The sequence below is a fragment of the Aotus nancymaae genome, unplaced genomic scaffold (genome assembly GCF_030222135.1).
Source record: "Aotus nancymaae isolate 86718 unplaced genomic scaffold, 86718_ANA_hifiasm-v0.15.2.pri h1tg000036l, whole genome shotgun sequence".
Classification (NCBI taxonomy): Eukaryota; Metazoa; Chordata; class Mammalia; order Primates; family Aotidae; genus Aotus; species Aotus nancymaae.
Genome location: NW_026988450.1, coordinates 61,329,814 through 61,349,432, shown reverse-complemented (window position 1 = coordinate 61,349,432; position 19,619 = coordinate 61,329,814). Strand labels below are relative to the sequence as shown.

The 19,619-nt window shown below is 38.0% G+C and overlaps 1 protein-coding gene across 1 annotated transcript in view; it reads left to right on the top strand.

Annotated features, from left to right (window-relative positions):
- Nucleotides 1–19,619, top strand: part of CSMD3 (CUB and Sushi multiple domains 3) — a 1,293,678-nt gene that overhangs the window by 787,420 nt on the left and 486,639 nt on the right. The window contains exons 15-16 of the mRNA XM_012443291.2: nt 1,040–1,366; nt 4,084–4,278. Of these exons, the coding sequence (XP_012298714.2) occupies nt 1,040–1,366; nt 4,084–4,278 (522 nt within the window). The remainder of the gene's footprint in view (nt 1–1,039; nt 1,367–4,083; nt 4,279–19,619) is intronic.

The following is a 19,619-nucleotide window of genomic DNA, read 5'->3' as shown; positions in this document are numbered from 1 at the left end:
CACACCTGTAATCCCAGCACTTTGGGAGTCCAAGGTGAGCGAGTCACCTGAGGTCAGGAGTTTGAGACCAGTGTGACCATTATGGCGAAACCCCATCTCTACTAAAAATACAAAAATTAGCTGGGCATGATGGTAAGTGCCTGTAATCCCAGCTACTCGGGAAGTTGAGGTGGGAGAATCGTTTGCACCGGGGAGGTGGAGGTTTCAGTGAGTCAAAATCACACCACTGCATTCTAGTTTGAGTGACAAAGTGAGACTTGGTCTCCGAGGGGTGAAAGGTAATGAAAACATTGGAAAATAATATATCAATACTTAAACTTTGATTTCCTTTGAGTAATATATCATTTTCTTTTGTTTCTTTATCTTTCCTCTGCTTTCTAAATGTTCTATGTGAATCTTCAAATCAGATATTTCTAAAAGTTAAAAAAAAATTCTGGAGAAGGAGAAAGATTTCATTTTGGTGTGATGCAAGAGCTCTCATTTAGCTGTTCTTCAGGTTTTAGACACCAATAATGGCTGTTATAGAAGTTAATTTATCTTCTTATTCGTGTTGTAAACGATCAGAGCATCCACTGCCACCACAGAAATGAAACTTACACATTCATAACCACCACCCTGAGTGTTTTCTGAACTACAGGATTCTTATGCTGTTAATATCCACCGAATATTTTTTTGTCTTCAATCATTTCAAGAATCTTATTTCTTTTTATGGAAACTTCTGTTTATTTCTTTTATTTTTAAGCACTGAAATGAACACTTTACACAGTGTAACATAGACAAGATATGTGTCAAAAATTGCTTATTCCAGTTATATTTTTGTGCATTATTTAAGGGTAGAGCCTTAAGTTTATCCTAAGTACTAGTTCCCTTTTTCAATATGCAAAAATAGTAAGCTTTTTTGTTCTGTTTTGTAAGATAATTTATGTAATTTAATATTGTCTTGTACTGCTAATTGATTATAATTTTCAAATATAACAAAATAAGGTGAAACATTATTATTGAATGTTTATTGGATTTTATAATCTTCCTATTTCACCAGTTCCCTGCCTCTCTAACTTTACTGCACCAATGGGAACAGTTCTTTCTCCTGATTACCCAGAAGGGTATGGAAATAATTTAAATTGCATCTGGACGATAATCTCTGATCCAGGGAGCCGGATACATCTTTCTTTCAATGACTTTGATCTGGAATCCCAGTTCGATTTCCTTGCTGTTAAAGATGGTGACTCTCCAGATTCCCCAATTCTTGGAACCTTTACTGGGGCTGAGGTGCCCTCCCATCTTACTAGCAATAGTCACATACTGCGATTGGAATTTCAAGCTGACCACTCGATGTCAGGACGTGGCTTTAACATCACTTACAACAGTAAGTTTCTGTTTCTGTTTTATTCCCCATATTTCTACAAATTTGAGCTGAAAAGTTGATCACATGTCACTTGTTTCCTAGTTAAGAAAATTTGTAAAAGCTGTAAATCTCATTATGCCAAGGATAGTTATTTTGTCCTTCATTTCCAACCACATTTTACTCCCTATTATTATTAATATTTTTCTTTGTTTGTGAGAGGTCCAATATCAAGGAAATATGTTTCAAATATTGTTATATAAGCCAATATATTTATCATTGTTATATCAGCCAACATATTTATATCTTAGCATAAACTCAAAGCTATTATAGATCACATACTTTGTTATTTGTATGCAACATAGGGCTTCCCTTGAAGATATTCATATACCAATAGATGTTAAACAACTAATCATGGCCTGAAATTAAAATTCCAAAGAAAAAATTCACATGGCTACAGTATCATCATAGAGAAGGAAATAATTAACTTTGGATCTTAGCTTTGTTTTAGGTTTTATAACTGAGCCACAGTCTGCACATTAGTAAAACCACAATGGATTGCTATAAAGGATAAATTAGTGATGCATGTGAATAATTTAGCACAGAGTACATGGTACTTAGTACAAGCTTAATAAACATTAGCCATTATTGTTTAGTTGGTTTTTGAACAATTATCTTGACATCTTATGTTGTGTGAGATGTTGAATGTTATTTATCTGCAAAAATGTTTATAATTAGAGAAAAAAAGATGAATCACATAAAGAAGAAAAAATCTTAGTGGATTAATAATACTTACATACTAATGCTTCTGTCTGCAAATATTTTACCTGAAGCCATAGAATACTAGTAATTTTTACTTCCTCTCCTTGAAGCTTTTACACTGTGTCAGAAACTGACCAATTGGATGAGTTAATATTTAAGTATCACATAATAATAGGATTTAGGTTGCAGCTCTTCTTGTGGCTTTTTAAAAAGAATTTCACAGCTCGCTCCCACCCTCACCTATTCAATGTTAAACTTTGGCAGGCAGTAACAAAGTATAATTGTGATATTCTCCAAGCGACACTAGTGGTGAATACTGTTGCTGTAAGTTGTAAACATGTAAACATGCATATTATTAAAGTTAAATTAGCTGTGACATATGTCATAGAAGCTTGCTGTATGAAATGACTGCTTTATCTGAGAATCTTTTAAAAATAATTCATACATATGTCTAAACAATAAATATGTATGTGCATCTATCTATTTATAATTTCTATTTTGTCTTAAATGCATAATATTTTTAACTTTAATGTTGATAGTCCTTCAGGGAATTATGGAAATATGTCTTCCTGTTCCTGGTTCTGTTCTATAATAAATAATTTAATTGATAATGTGCAAATTATTTTATTTAACACTTACTACTGAGATTCACTTTTCTGAAAATATAATCAGGTACCATATATTAGAGTTACCCTGCTTAATCAAAATTGAGTTTTTAAAACTACAAAACAAAACAATAATTAGAAATAAGTATACATACAAAACGTATTTTATGTATTCTAAAACTTACCTTAATATTCTTTTGCACTGTTTTACTTAAAATAAGGAGAATAGATAGTAAAATTACACAATTTATAACCAGCATCAAAGTGATCATTAGTGAGAAAATTTAAATAACTGCATGTATTAATGCAGTATGAATATAATAAATTATAAGCATCTCATAAAATATATTTTATACTTTTACACTTTGCAACCTTAAATATTCTTCCATTTATATTATAATGCATTAAAATTTTATAATACACAACTAGTAACTCAAATGAATACAGAGAAAAATTTGGGTGGTTCATGTAATCTATTTTCTATGAAAAATGCAAATAAACACATTTTTATTATACTCTGCTATTTGCTGTAACTTGGCTAAATATACACTGTGAGAGAAACAAGGTAGAATAAGGTAGTGGCCCTGAGGTCAGGAACTCATGTTCTCCTGAGGGACATGAGACAAATAACCCAAGATACAATAAGTTGTTGAGAAAAAAATTAAAAGCCAGTTCAGGGGATACATTTCAATTCTATGAAGTCCTGTGACCCTAGCCAAGCACTGTAACCTTTCCTGAGTCTAACATTACTCTTTTTAATAGATGGCAACACTTTCCTCATCAGCTGTTCTAAATATTAAATGAGATAATAACATATCACTGTGCCTAGAACACGATAATTGCAAAAGAATTAACTCTCTCCCCTTTTCCCAAATGGCAGAAAATAAATATCATGGAAAATTATAAAGAAATTGTAAAACTTTCATACTAGATTGAGACATTTCACTTTAATTCTCACAATGAGACTCACTCTTTCTCTCTATTCTGAACAGAGTGAATAAAGAAACGTTTCCAAAGAGATATAGTCAATTGGTTTGTATTTTAATTAATTGAAATTCTAACCAGCTTATATTGGAAATATTTGCATAATCTTAGCTAGTCTTATGATCTCCAGAAATAAGCAGAAATAATTCTGTTTTGAAATTTTATAATTGTAGAGTACAATTCGTATTTTAAAACATTCACATTTATTGCACATCACAGGCAAACAGGTATGGTCAGAGAACCTCCAAATTTAAAATAAATAAAGATTTTGTACAACCTTTTAAAACCTCTCTCTCTCTCTCTTTTTTTTTTTTACCCAAAATATAGAAGGATCTCACTCTAGCTAATGTTGTGTGTTTGTGTGTTTTTCTTTGCATATTATTTATAAAGCATTTGGACACAATGAATGCCCTGATCCTGGAGTACCAATCAATGCACGGCGGTTTGGGGACAACTTTCAATTAGGAAGTTCAATTTCAGTTATTTGTGAAGAAGGATTTATTAAAACCCAGGGAACAGAAACAATTACATGTATTCTTATGGATGGAAAAGTAATGTGGAGTGGACCAATTCCAAGATGTGGAGGTAAGTATAGTAGTGAGTGAGAAATAGTACCTCATCATCATTATGTACAAGAAACCACAACAGGAAACATATTATCCTACCAGGACTGTTGTAATCATTATCTTAAAAGATTACTTGGTATTCTATATTAAGCACATGTTGTTAAGGAAATTACACTTTTAATTTTTCATGTTAAAATAAATTTTTAGAAATCTGTTAGAATTTTACTTTTTTCTTAAAAAAGCTCTTATTAAAAGATACACATTAATAAATGGTAAATATTGGTTACATATGGAAACTCTCTTTAGTATACTTTTTTAAAAAAGTTTTTTATTGTATTTTGGACTCTGGGGTACATGTGTACATCCTGCATCCTGCAGGATTGTTGCATAAGTACATACATGCAATGGTGGTTTGCTGTCTCCATTCCCCCCCTGCCCCGCCCCCATCACCTACATCAGGCATTTCTCCTGGTGTTATCCCTCCCCATCCTCCCTGCCCCACACTGTCCCTCCCCTCCCTCCCCTCCACACCCTCCACTTAGTCCAGTGAGTGTTGTTCTTTTCCCTGTGCCCAGGTGTTCTCATTGTTCGTCTCTCACCTATGAGTGAAAATGTGGTGATTTGTTTTCTATTCTTGTGTCAGTTTGCTGAGAATGGTGGTTTCTAGATTCATCCATGTCTCTACAAAGGACACGAACTTGTTTTTTATGGCTGCATAGTATTCCATGGTGTATATGTACCACGTTTTCTTTGTCCAGTCTATCATTGATGGGCATTTGGGTTGGTTTCAGGTCTTTGCTATCATAAACAGCACCACAATGACAATACATGTGCACGTGTCTTTATAAAAGAACGATTTATAATCCTTTGGGTAAATATCCAGTAATAGGATTGCTGGGTCAAATGGAATTTCTATTTCTAGATCCTTGAAGAATCGCCACACTGTCTTCCATAACAGTTGAACTAATTCACACTCCCACCAACAGTGTAAAAGTGTTCCTTTTTCTTCACATCCTCTCCAGCATCTGTTGTCTCCAGATTTTTTAATGATTGCCATTCTAACTGGCGTGAGGTGGTATCTCAATGCGTTTTTGATTTGCATTTCTCTTATGACCAGTGATGAGCATTTTTTCATATGTTTGTTGACCTCATAAATGTCTTCTTTTGTAAAGTGTCTATTCATATCCTTCACCTACTTTTGAATGGGTTTGTTTTTTTCTTGTAAATCTGTTTTAATTCTTTGTATATTCTGGCTACTAGCCCTTTGTCAGATGAGGAGATTGCAAAAATTTTTTCCCATTCTGTTGGTTGCTGGTTCACTCTAATGATTGTTTATTTTGCTGTGAGGAAGCTCTGGAGTTTAATTAGATCCCATTTGTCTATTTTGGCTTTTGTTGCCAATGCTTTTGGTGTTTTAGTCATGAGGTCCTTGCCTTTGCCTATGTCCTGAATGGTGTTGCCTAGGTTTTCTTCTAGGGTTTTTATGGTGTTAGTTCTTATGTTTAAATCATTAATCCATCTGGAGTTAGTTTTTGTATAATGTGTAAGGAAGGGGTCTAGTTTCAGCTTCCTACATATGGCTAGCCAGTTTTCCCAACACTATTTATTAAACAAGGAATCCTTTCCCCATTGCTTGTTTTTGTCCAGTTTGTCAAAGATCAGAGGATTGTAGATGTGTGACGTTCTTTCTGAGGCCTCTGTTCTGTTCCATTGGTCTGTATCTCTGTTTTGGTACCAATACCATGCTGTTTTGATTGCTGTAGCCTTGTCATATAGTTTGAAGTCAGGTAGCGTGATGCCTCCAGCTTTATTCTTTTTGCTTAGGACTGTCTTGGCTATGTGGGCTCTCTTTTGGTTCCATATGAAGTTTAAAGTGTTTTTTCCAGTTTTGTGAAGAAGGTCAATGGTAGCTTGATGGGGATAGCATAGAATCTATAAATTGCTTTGGACAGTATGGCCATTTTCACAATATTGCTTCTTCATAACCATGGGCATGGAATGTTTTTCCATCTGTTTGTGTCCTCTCTTATTTCCTTGATCAGTGGTTTGTAGTTCTCCTTGAATAGATCTTTTATATCCTTTGTTAGTTATATTCCTAGGTATTTTATTCTTTTGGTAGGAATTGTAAATGGTTTGGCTCTCTGTTTGTCTGTTGTCGGTATATAGGAATGCTTGTGATTTCTGCACATTGATTTTGTATCCTGAGACTTCGCCGAAGTTGCTTATCAGCTTAAGGAGGGTTTGGGCTGAGATGATGGGGTCTTCTAAATATATGATCATGTCGTCTGCAAATAGGGACAATTTCACTTCTTCTCTTCCTAATTGAATGCCTTTTATTTCTTTTTCTTGCCTAATTGATCTGGCTAAAACTTCCAATACTATATTAAGTAGGAGTGGTGAGAGAGGGCATCCTTGTCTAGTGCCAGTTTTTAAAGGGAATACTTCTAGTTTTTGCCTGTTCAGTATGATATTGGCTGTGGGTTTGTAATTAATAACTTTTATTATTTTGAGATACATTCCATTAATAGCTAGTTTATTGACATTTTTAGCATAAAGGGCTGTTGGATTTTGTCGAAGGCCTTCTCTGCATCTATTGAGATAATTGTTTGGTTTTTGTCTTTGGTTCTGTTTTTGTGGTGGATTATGTTTATAGATTTGCATATGTTGAACCAGCCTTGCATCCCCAGGATGAAGCCTACTTGATCGTGGTGGATAAGCATTTTGATATGCTGTTGGATTCAGTTTGCCAGTATTTTATTGAGGATTTTTGCATCAATGTTTATCATGGATATTGGCTTGTAGTTTTCTTTTTTAGTTGTGTCTCTGCCAGGTTTTGGTGTCAGGACGATGTTGGTCTCATAGAAAGAGTTGGAGAGGATTCCCTCTTTTTGTATTGTTTGGAAAAGTTTCAACAGGAATGCTACCAGCTCCTGTTTGTATGTCTGGTAGAATTCAGCTGTGAACTCATCTGGACCTGGACTTTTTTTCACTGTTAGGCTATTAATTGCTGCCTCAACTTCAGATCTTGTTATTGGTCTATTCAGGGTTTCATCTTCCTGGCTTAGTCTTGAGAGTGTGCAAGTTTCCAGGAATTTATCCATTTCTTCCAGATTTACTGGTTTATGTGCATAGAGCTGTTTATAGTAATCTCTGATGGTAGTTTGTATTTCCAAGGAATCAGTGGTGATCTCCCCTTTATCGTTTTTTATTGCATCTATTCAATTTTTCTCTCTTTTCTTTTTTATTAGTCTAGCTAGCAGACTGTCTATTTTGTTGATCTTTTCAAAAAACCAGCTCCTGGATTTGTTGATTTTTTGAATGGCTTTTTGCGTCTCTATCTCCTTCAGTTCTGCTCTGATCTTAGCTATTTCTTGTCTTCTGCTAGCTTGTGAGTTTTTTTTATCTTGCTACTCTAGCTTTTTCAATTTTGATGATAGAGTGTTGATTTTAGATCTTTCCTTGTTTCTCATGTGGGCATTTATTGGTATAAATTTCCCTCTAGACACTGCTTTAAATTTGTCCCATAGATTCTGGTATGTTGTGTCTTCATTCTCGTTGGTTTCAAAAAACATTTTTATTTCTGCCTTCATTTCATTTTTTATCCATTCGTTATTCAGTAGCAAGTTGTTCAGTTTCCATGTGATTGTGTGGTTTTGAGTGCTTTTCTTAATCCTGAGTTCTAATTTGATTGTGCTGTGGTCTGTGAGACTGTGTGTTACGATTTCCATTCTTTTGCATTTGCTAAGGAGTGATTTACTTCTAATTGTGTGGTCAATTTTAGAGTAAGTGTGATATGGTGCTGAAAAGAATGTGTATTCTGTGGATTTGGGATGGAGTGTTCAGTAAATGTCAATTAGCTTCACTTAGTCCAGATCTGTGTTCAAGTCATGGATATCCTTGTTGACTTTCTGTCTCATTGAGCTGTCCAATATTGTCAGTGGAGTGTTAAAGTCTCCCACTATTATTGTGAAGGAGTCTAAGTCTCTTTGTAGGTCATTAAGAACTTGCTTTATGTGAAAAAAAAAAAAAAAAAACTTGCTTTATGTATCTGGGTGCTTGTGCACTGGGTGTGTATATTAGGATGGTTAGCTCTTCTTGTTGCATTGATCCTTTTACCATTATGTAATGCCCTTCTTTGTCTCTTTTGATCTTTTGTGGTTTAAAGCCCATTTTATCAGAGACGGATTGCTACCCCTGTTTTTTCGCTCTCCATTTGCGTGGTCAAACTTCTTCCATCCCTTTATTTTGAGTCTATGTGAATCTTTGCCCATGAGATGGGTCTCCTGAATACAGCACATCTATGGTTCTTGACTTTTTATCCAGTTTGCCAGTCTGTGTCTTTTGATTGAGGCATTTAGGCCATTTACATTCAACATTGATATTGTTATGTTTGAATTTGATCCTGCAATTTTGTTACTGCCTGGTTGTTTTGCCCATTAGTTGACACAGTTTCTTCATTGTATTGTTGTTCTTTACCATTTGATACATTTTTGCAGCGACTGGTACTGGTTGTTCCTTTCCATGTTTAGTACTTCCTTCAGGAGCTCTTGTAAGGCAGGTCTTGTAGCAATGAAATCTCTCAGTAATTGCTTGTCCCTAAAGGATTTTATTTCTTCTTCACTTATGAAGCTTAGTTTGGCCAGATACGACATTCTGGGTTGAAAGTACTTTTCTTTAACTTTATGTTGAATATTGGCCCCCACTCCCTTCTAGCTTGTAGGGTTTCTGCAGAGAGATCTGCTTTGAGTCTGATAGTGTTTCCTTTGTGGGTGACTCAACCTTTCTCTCTGGCTGCCCTTAGCATTTTTTTCCTTCATTTCAACCCTGGTGAATCTGATGATTATGTGCCTTGAGGTTGCTCTTCTTGAGGAATATGTTTGTGATGTTCTCTGTATTTCCTGGATTTGAATGTTGGCCTGCCTTGTTAGGTTGGGGAAGTTCTCTTGGATAATATCCTGAAGAGTGTTTTCCAGCTTGGCTTCATTCTTCCTGTCACATTCATGTATGTCAATCAAGTGTAGATTAGGTCTTTTCACATAATCCCATAGTTCTTGGAGGCTTTGTTCATTTCTTTCACTCTTTTTTTTTTTTTTGTCTAATCTTTGTTCTCATTTTATTTCATTGATTTGGTCTTCAATGTCTGATATCCTTTCTTCTGCTTGATTGATTTGGTTGTTGAAACTTGTGCATGCCTGGTGAAGTTCTTGTGCTGTTTTTCAGCTCCATCAAGTCATTTATGTTTTTCTCGAAGCTGGTTATTCTAGTTAGCATTTCATCTAACCTTTTTTCAAGGTTCTTAGTTTCTTTGCACTGGGTTAGAACATGGCCTTTTAACTGAAAGAAGTTTGTTATTACCCACCTTCTGAAGCCTGCTTCTGTCAATTCGTCAAACTCATTCTCTGTCTTGTTTTGTTCCCTTGATGGTGAAGAGTTGTGATCCCTGGGAGGAGAAGAGGTGTTCTGGTCTTTGACGGTTTCATACTTTTTGTACTGTTTTCTGCCCATCTTCGTGGATTTATCTCCCTTTGATCTTTGAAGTTGGTGATTTCAGGAGGAATCTCTGAGTGGATGTCCTTTCTGTTGAGGTTGGAGCTATATCATCTTTTTTGGCCTGTAGAGGTGCTGCTGGGCTGCCTTGGATTTAGTCAGATGGGTGGTCTTCTGCTGGAGTTTGTTTGCAGGTGAGATTAGCCCCACCTTCCTTCTCTCCTTCCCCGAGTTTGATCTTTCCGGTTGGGGTCAAACTGGTGTATTCTCTGTGAAGCTCTCTAGCATACGGGCTTCAGTTTGAATTTTGTAGGGGTGGGGCCTGTCAGGTCTTATGACCTGTTTCCCTGCTTTCAACTCTGCCTCTTTCTGTGGGATGGGTAGTTCCATCCCAGTGGTGTTAGTTCAAACTTCCGCCAAGGTCTGTGCCAACAACTTGCGGCACCAGGTGGAAGCCCTTGCTCAGATTTGCATTGACAACTCACAGCACCCCTCCATCCAGCTAGGCTCTCATGGACCATGGGTTACAGGAGAGATGAGGGGAGCACAGTATCCAAATTGGAGTACTGAGGAGGTGAAGTCACTGACCCTCCAAGCTGGCTGCATGTTCCAGGTGGGGATGCACCCTGCTCTGTCTTGGTTTGCCCTCCCTGGGCTGCTCTTGCTCTGCTTTGGCTTATCTTCCCTGGGCTATTTTCAGTGTCCTACCAGTCCCACTGAAAGGAACCGGGCACCTCTCTTGGAAACATGAAGTCCTCTAGCCCTCTGAGTTTCATTCTCTGGGAGCTACATTCTGGTGTTGCCTCCTCTCAGCCATCTTGGTGCACCTCCTCTTTAGTATACTTCTTATACTTTAGTGTACATTTTAACATCCATTTCCTTTTTTCTTGGTATTTTAGCTATTCATGGTACACAGTAATTTTAAAAAGTTTATTAATAATGATCAATTATAATAAATACACTTATGCTAAAACAGCCATTTATTTAAAATATATGATTTCTGAAGGCATCATTTGCTAATTTTTGGCAGTTTTTATTTTTCCAATTTAACATAGTCAACAAGATTCAAGTCATATATGTAATGTGTGTGTGTGTGTGGTATATATAATGTTTGGAATTATTATTTTTTGTTTGTTTATTTTTAATCAAGTCTCACTGTGTTGCCCAGGTTACAGTGCAATGGCACAATCTCAGCTCACTGCAACCTCCACCTCCCAGATTCATGTGATTCTTCTGCCTTAGCTGACCTAGAAACTGGGATTACAGGTGCATGACACTATAGTAAAGAGAGGGTTTCACCATGTTGGCTAGGCTGGTCTCAAACTCCTGATCTCAAATGATCTGCTTGCCTCAGCCTCCCAAAATGCTGGGATTACAGGCATAAGCCACTCCACCGGGCTTATTTTTTTGTATATATACACTCATGTAAAATCTCCAATTATGTTAGTAAGAGGGAAGGATGATCATAGTTAAAAAGAAAATATGTCAATTATATAGTACATAAATTTAGAATCTACTGAAAGGAGAGGGCTTTGTTTAGATTTTCCACATGGGGAATTAATATTCTAAATTTTAATTTCTCCTTCCACTAGAGTACCTAATAATAAGTATCTATTTTATTGAAAATATATAAATGAACTTTTACTAAGAAATAGATGAATTATAACTGTATAATACCCTTTAGTAGATTGCCATACAATAATTATTTTAAAAATAGTTTCTTTTTCTTATTTTCCAAGTTTTTCTTTTTACCTGTGTCAAAACTGACTAGCTGATAAATTGAGACTATTTAATATGTAGCTTTCCAAAGTATAGCAGACTTAATTGAAGAATAAAGCATTACCTATATTGCTGAATTTCATTGGATTGAAGAATTTCACGTCTCATAATGAAGTAATACCAGACCATGTAACCATGTAATTATGTTTTCCTAGTGGCCCCTTCAATTAATGCTTTTCTTCTTTTTACTTCTAATTGCTTTCTCATTTGTAATACCAGGAGAGCAGAACTAGATGACTTTAGTGTTCTTTTTCAAACTTCAAATGGGGTAGGTTCAGCAGGGGCCACTCTGTCAGTAATTATGACTATAATGCTATTTTTAAAACATAATGGAGTTACATAATAAAGGACTAAAGTAAAAAGGGAAAATGGATAGTAATACTTCATTTTTCCATTATTCTTTTTGCCGTAGCCCATTCATTCTTTTAACATATTTTTGATCAAGCCTTGAAGAACCAGAAGGAAAATCTACATTAGCATTTTTGTTTGTTTATTTGTTTTGAGACAGAGTTTTGCTCTTGTAGCCCAGTCTGGAGTGCAGTGGTATGGTCTCTGCCCTGCCGCCCGGAATTCAAGTGATTCTTGTGCCTCAGACTCCCAAGTATCTGGGACTATAGGCAGGAGCCACCATGCCCATCTTATTTTTTTGTATTCTTAGTAGAGATGGGTTTTTGCCATGTTGGCCAGGCTGGGCTTGAACTTCTGACTTCAGGTGATTCACCCACCTTGGCTTTCCAAAGTGCTGGGATTACAAGGATTAGCCACTGTGCTTAGCTGCCATACATTAGCATTTGAAGGAATAGTAGGAAATGGGATAAAAGTATGTTTCAGGCAAAAGGAATAGAGCAAGTTCAGTGTGACTGCAGTGGAGGAACAGAGTGAGTTGGAGCTGATGAATGACTAGAGAAGTCCAGAGAATCAGACCCTTTGTAAATAATGCTAAGTAGCTCCAAAGTGGCTGATTGAGAGCCATTGCAGCTGGGAAATGACATTATCTGAGCCTCACCCTTCCCTGCACTGAAATTTGTTTTAAATCTCGGTGAACACATACAGAGACCACTTCCACGTAAGTTTTGAATTTTGTTGGATCCTCGTTTGCCTAACTTGGGTATTGTTTTCAGAGTTGCTTGGTGCCTAGCTGCATTGCAGAGGTAAAAATAATTATTAACATCAGTGAATAATTTAATGAATCACACTTAATTAGATAGAGCAATTTCAGAGAGATTTTTCTACTATCTGTGAAAAATAAATAATATTTAACTTTGAAAAATAAGTAAGATAAAATATTCAGAACTCTAACACAAATAAGACCTTCACGCATCCCAAAGAGAACCTTTATGAAGTTTCTGACAGACAAGAACTATTTTTCTCTGTGTGGGAGTGAAATGACACACAATTGGCTCACCTGCCTGTTTGCGGACCCAATAGCAAGGTGGAAACATCACTAAGGATGAGGTTGGAGCCAAGGAAGGCAGAACTGGAATGGGCCTTAAGCAATCTTAGGGTGTCCCTTGTCAGGTTACCAGCTCCATCCCAAACCACTCTCTGAGCCAGTTTCCACCTCACAAAATAGACTGCTGTCAACTCTGTAATTAACTCAGGTGAGTTTGATTTCTGAGCCTCTAATTAAGGTTTATTTTTATTTCCTTCAGTTTTGCTTAAATTCTACTGAGTTACTAACAATGAAAGCCTGAAATTAGCCAAGGAAATCTTTTTTTTTTATTTTTCCTAATTTAAAAAAATAAAAAATAAAAAACTTCCCCATCCCCCCACCATTCCTGAAAGTTCCAGAGCCACTCCCACTTACATAGAGAATTATGGTTGGGAGCCTACACCTGCTGTCTCCTTTGTTCTCTAGACAGTCCATACTTTTACAGAAAAAAAATTATTATTTATTATAGTTCATCTTTTGGGCACCATCACAACCTCCAGCACACGCTTAACATTTTAGCTAAAACTTTTAAATTATCGTCATATTAAACATTTCAAGTAGAATAAATTTTTAAATGTACATGTTTGTATTTTCTGGTTAATAAAACTAAATTTCCACTTCTATTCTCTTCAAAATCAAATTGCTAAAGTTATGTATGTATATGGATTGTTGTGTATTAAAAGGTAGAACATTTTGTTTTAATCAGAACTTACAGAACAATGGAAGTCAGTATAAAATGTTTTTGTTTGGTAACTCAGAGCTTCAATACACTTAAAGATTACCACCACCCCCACCCCAACTCCTCTCTATCATAAGTGTCTAAAAGGTTAGGCATGCATTTGACTCTATAACCTTGCAGTTGAGTTTGAAGGTATGACATCTAACTTCCAGTACCGCTGTGAAAAGTCTGGGGACATGACATGTTTACCAATCCTTTCTTCACTTGCCCAGTGAACCTAACCTCTCCTGGGTCTGCGTGGATGACAAGCCCGGATATTTCATCAATATCTGTTCTTTGCCGGGATTCTTACTGGAGGCAGGCATCCTGAGTTTGGGCTGGAGTGCAGTGGTCCCATCATACCTCACTGCAGTCTCAAATTTCTGGCCTCAAGAGATCCTCCTGCCTCGGCCTCCTAACACGTTTGGATTAAAGTCTTTAATGGCACGTTGCAAAAGAGTATTTACCAGCATGATTCCACTGCTGCAATATTTATAAAATCATGAGATCCAAGATGGCCAGTTAGGAGGAGCTCAGGATTGCAGATCCGAGTGAAAGCACAGAGGGTGAGTGGACACCGCACTTCCAGATGGATTTTTACTGCCCACAGACCAGGAGATTCACAGGCAGAGGAGCCCCATGGGTCACCAGCATGGCTGTTTTGGCTGGCGTGGCAGTTTGGCCTGCACCCTGGTGCAGGGGTTCCCAGTGCAGAGTAAACTAGACTGTGTCCCCTCTTAGCCAGCAAGGGGAGCTGAAACGGGCAGCCAGGCCAGGAGATTCCCAGGCAAAAAGTGCCACGAATCTCAGAGCCACGGTTGCAGCCAGCGCAGCAGCTCTCAGTGCAGAGTAAACGAAACTGTGTCCCTTCTTAGCCAGCAAGGGGAGCTGAAACCAGGGAGCCAGGCCAGGAGATTCCCAGGCAAAAAAGCACCATGAATCTCAGAGCCACGGTTTCAGCCGGCACAGCGGCTCCCGGTGCAGAGTAAACAAGACTGTGTCCCCTCTTAGCCAGCAAGGGGAGCTGAAGCAGGGAGCCAGGCCAGGAGATTCCCAGGCAAAAAAAGCACCACGAATCTCAGAGCTGCAGTTTCAGCCGGTGCAGTCGGTCGCCGCACGGGAAATCACACAGATCCCGGCACCAATTCAACAGGCGAACAGGTAACCTAGTAGAGAGCTGACCATTCAACTAAAAAACAAAAGGCTCTGAGGCAGGGAGCCAGATGACCAGGCCTGGCTGGTCCCACCCCCATAAAAACAAAAACAAAAACAGAAAAACAGCAATTGGAAACGCTCTGGGTTGAGACTTTCACAGCAAGCACAACTGAACCCGGAACGGTCCAGCTCTGTGGAGGAGCGGTGTCCAACATTACAGAGTCAGGCTGCAGTTCCCGAGGCAACCTGCCGTTGCCAAGGCAACCCACCATTACAGAGAGAGTCCGTCACTACAGAGGCGGGCCAACATAGCGGAAGCAGTTCTAACTATACCCATATAAACAAGACTGGAGGGAAGTTCACACGGCAGCTGGGTGGAGCTCACAGCAGCTCAGCGAAGCCTCTGCAGGCTGAGAGTGACTAGGCTGCCTCCTTGTGGGCAGGGAAAACGGCAGCAGCACAGCGGAAACTCATAAAGCCCTAACTCCCTGGGACAGAACACCTGGGGAAAAAAAAGGGGGGTTTATGAGTTCTGCTGCTGCAGATTTAAACTTATAAAAATTAGAAAATCAACAACTACAAAGTTGACAGGTGGATAAATCCACAAAGATGGGAAGAAACCAGTGCAAAAAGGATGAAAACACCTGAAACCAGAACACCTCTCCTCCTACAAGGGATCACAACTCCTCACCAGCAAGGGAACAAGACTGGATGGAGAATGAGTGTGATGAAATGACAGAATCAGCCTTCAGAAAGTGGATAATAAGAAACTTCCATGAGCTAAAAGACCACGTTCTAACCCAATGCAAAGAAACTAAGAACCTTGAAAAAAGACTTGATGAAATGCTAACGAGAATGGACAACTTAAAGAGGAATATGAGTGAATTGATGGAGCTGAAAAACAGAACGCGAGAACTTCGCAAAGCATGCACAAGTTTCAATGCCGAATTGACCAAGCAGAAGAAAGGATATCAGAGGTTGAAGATCAACTCAATGAAAAAAACGAGAAGGCAAGATTAGAGAAAACAGCGTAAAAAGGAATGAACAAAGTCAACAAGAAATATGGGACTATGTGAAAAGACCTAATCTACGTTTGATAGTTGTACCTGAATGTGACGAAGAGAATGCATCCAAGCTGGAAAATACCCTTCAGGATATTATCCAGGAAAACTTCCCCAACCTAGCAAGGCAGGCCAATATTCAAGTACAGGAAATACAGAGAACACCACAAAGATGTTCCTCTAGAAGAGCAACCCCAAGGCACATAATCTTCAGATTCAACAGGGTTGAAATGAAGGAGAAAATACTAAGGGCAGCCAGAGAGGAAGGTCGGGTTACCCACAAAGGGAAGCCCATCAGACTCACAGCAGATCTCTCAGCAGAAACCCTACAAGCCAGAAGAGAGTGGGGGCCGATATTCAACATCTTTAAAGAAAAGAACTTTCAACCCAGAATTTCATATCCAGCCAAACTAAGCTTCATAAGTGAAGGAAAAATAAAATCCTTTGTAAACAAGCAAGTACTCAGAGATTTCATCACCACCAGACCGGCTTTACAAGAGCTCCTGAAAGAGGCACTACACATAGAAAAGAACAACCAGTACCAGCCACTCCAAAAACACACCAAATGGTAAAGAGCATCAACACAATGAAGAATCTGCATCAACCAACAGGCAAAACAGCCGGCTAGCATCAAAATGGCAGTATCAAATTCACACATAACAATATTAACCCTAAATGTAAATGGACTAAATGCCCCAATCAAAAGATACAGACTGGCAAATTGGATAAAAAGCCAAAACCCATCAGTGTGCTGTATCCAGGAAACCCATTTCACATGCGAGGATACACAAAGGCTCAAAATAAAGGGATGGAGGAAGATTTACCAAGCAAATGGAGAGCAAAAAAAAGCAGGAGTTGCAATTCTCATCTCTGATAAAATAGACTTTAAAGCAACAAAGATCAAAAGAGACAAAGAAGGACATTACATAATGGTAAAAGAATCAATGCAACAAGAAGAGCTAACGATCCTAAATATATATGCACCTAATACAGGAGCACCCAGATACATAAGACAAGTGCTTAATGTCTTACAAAGAGACTTAGACTCCCACACAGTAATAGTGGGAGACTTCAACACACCATTGTCAATATTAGACAGATCAACGAGACAGAAAATTAACAAGGATATCCAGGACTTGAACTCAGACCTGGAACAAGCAAACCTAATAGACATTTACAGAACTCTCCACCCCAAATCCACAGAATATACATTCTTCTCAGCACCACATCACACCTACTCTAAAATTGACCACATAATTGGAAGGAAATCACTCCTCAGCAAATGCAAAAGAATGGAAACCATAACAATCTCTCAGACCACAGTGCAATCAAGTTAGAACTCAGAATTCAGAAACCAACCCAGAACCACACAGCTTCATGGAAAATAAACAACTTTCTCCTGAATGTTGACTGGATAAACAATGAAATGAAGGCAGAAATAAAGATGATCTTCGAAACCAACGAGAATGAAGACACCACATACCAGAATCTCTGGGACACATTTAAAGAAGTCTCTAGAGGAAAATATATAGCAATAAGTGCCCACATGAGAAGAAAGGAGAGATCTAAAATTGACACCCTATCATTAAAATTGAAAGAGCTAGAGGAGCAAGATCAAAAAAACTCAAAACCCAGCAGAAGACAAGAAATAACTAAGATTAAAGCAGAACTGAAGGAGATAGAGACACGGAAAACCCTTCAAAAAATCAATAAATCCAGGAGCTGGTTTTTTGAAAAGATCAACAAAATAGACTGACCACTACCCACATTAATAGAAAAGAAAAGAGAGAATAACCAAATAGATGCAATAAAAAATGATAAAGGGGATATCACCACAGATTCCACAGAAATTCAAACCATCATCAGAGATTATTACAAACAACTCTATGCATATAAACTAGAAAACCTGGAAGAAATGGATAAATTCCTGGACAGTTGCCTCCTCCCAAGCCTAAATCAGGAAGAAGTCGAAACCCTGAATAGACCAATAACAAGGTCTGAAACTGAGGCAGCAATTAAGAGCCTACTACTCAAAATAGCCCAGGTCCAGATGGTTTCACAGCCGAATTCTACCAGACATACAAAGAGGAACTGGTACCATTCCTACTGAAACTATTCCAAATAATCCAAAAAGAGGGAATCCTTCCCAAATCATTTTATGAGACCAACATCATCCTGATACCAAAACCCGGCAGAGACTCAACAAGAAAAGAAAACTACAGGCCAATATCCATGATGAACATAGATGCCAAAATCTTCAATAAAATACTGGCAAGCTGATTACAACAGCACATCAAAAAACTTATCCACCATGATCAAGTAGGATTCATCCTGGGGATGCAAGGCTGGTTCAATATACGCAAGTCTATAAATGTAATTCACCACATAAACAGAACCAAAGACAAAAACCACATGATTGTCTCAATTGATGCAGAGAAGGCCTTTGACAAAATTCAACAGCCCTTTATGCTAAAAACCCTCAATAAACTAGGTATCGACGGAATGTATCTCAAATAATAAAAGCTATTTATGACAAACCAACAGCCAATATCATACTGCATGGGCAAAAACTGGAAGCATTCCCTTTGAAATCTGGCACTAGACAAGGATGCCCTCTCTCACCACTCCTATTCAATATAGTACTGGAAGTTCTAGCCAGAGCAATCAGGCAAGAAAAAGAAATAAAGGGTATTCAATTAGGAAAGGAGGAAGTCAAATTGTCTCTATTTGCAGATGACATGATTGTATATCTAGAAGACCCCATCATCTCAGCCCAAAATCTCCTGAAACTGATAAGGAACTTCAGCAAAGTGTCAGGATACAAAATCAATGTGCAAAAATCACAAGCATTCCTATACACTAATAACAGACTTAAAGAGAGCCAAATCAAGAATGAACTGCCATTCACAATTGTTACGAAGAGAATAAAATACCTAGGAATTCAACTAACAAGGAACGTAAAGGACTTCTTCAAGGATCACTACAAACCACTGCTCAACGAAATAAGAGAGGACACAAACAGATAGAGAAACATTCATGTTCATGGTTAGGAAGAATCAATATCGTGAAAATGGCCATACTGCCCAAAGTAATTTACAGATTCAATGCTATCCCCATCAAACTACCAATGACCTTCTTCACAGAACTGGAAAAAACCACCTTAAACTTCATATGGAACCAAAAGGGAGCCCACATAGCCAAGTCAATTCTAAGCAAAAAGAACAAAGTGGGAGACATCACACTACCTGACATCAAACTATACTACAAGCCTACAGTAATCAAAACAGCATGGTACTGGTACCAAAACAGAGATATAGACCAATGGAACAGAACAGAGGCGTCGGAGACAACACAACATATCTACAACCATCCAATCTTTGACAAACCTGACAAAAACAAGCAATGGGGAAAGGATTCCCTGTTCAATAAGTGGTGTTGGGAAAACTGACTAGCCACATGCAGAAAGCAGAAACTGGACCCCTTCCTGACACCTTACACTAAAATTAACTCCAAATGGATTAAAGACTTAAACATAAGACCTAACACCATAAAAACCCTAGAAGAAAACCGAGGCAAAACCATTCAGGACATAGGCGTAGGCAAGGACTTCATGACCAAAACACCAAAAGCATTGGCAACAAAAGCCAAAATAGACAAATGGGACCTAATCAAACTCCACAGCTTCTGCACGGCGAAAAAAACAGTCAATAGAGTGAATCGGCAACCAA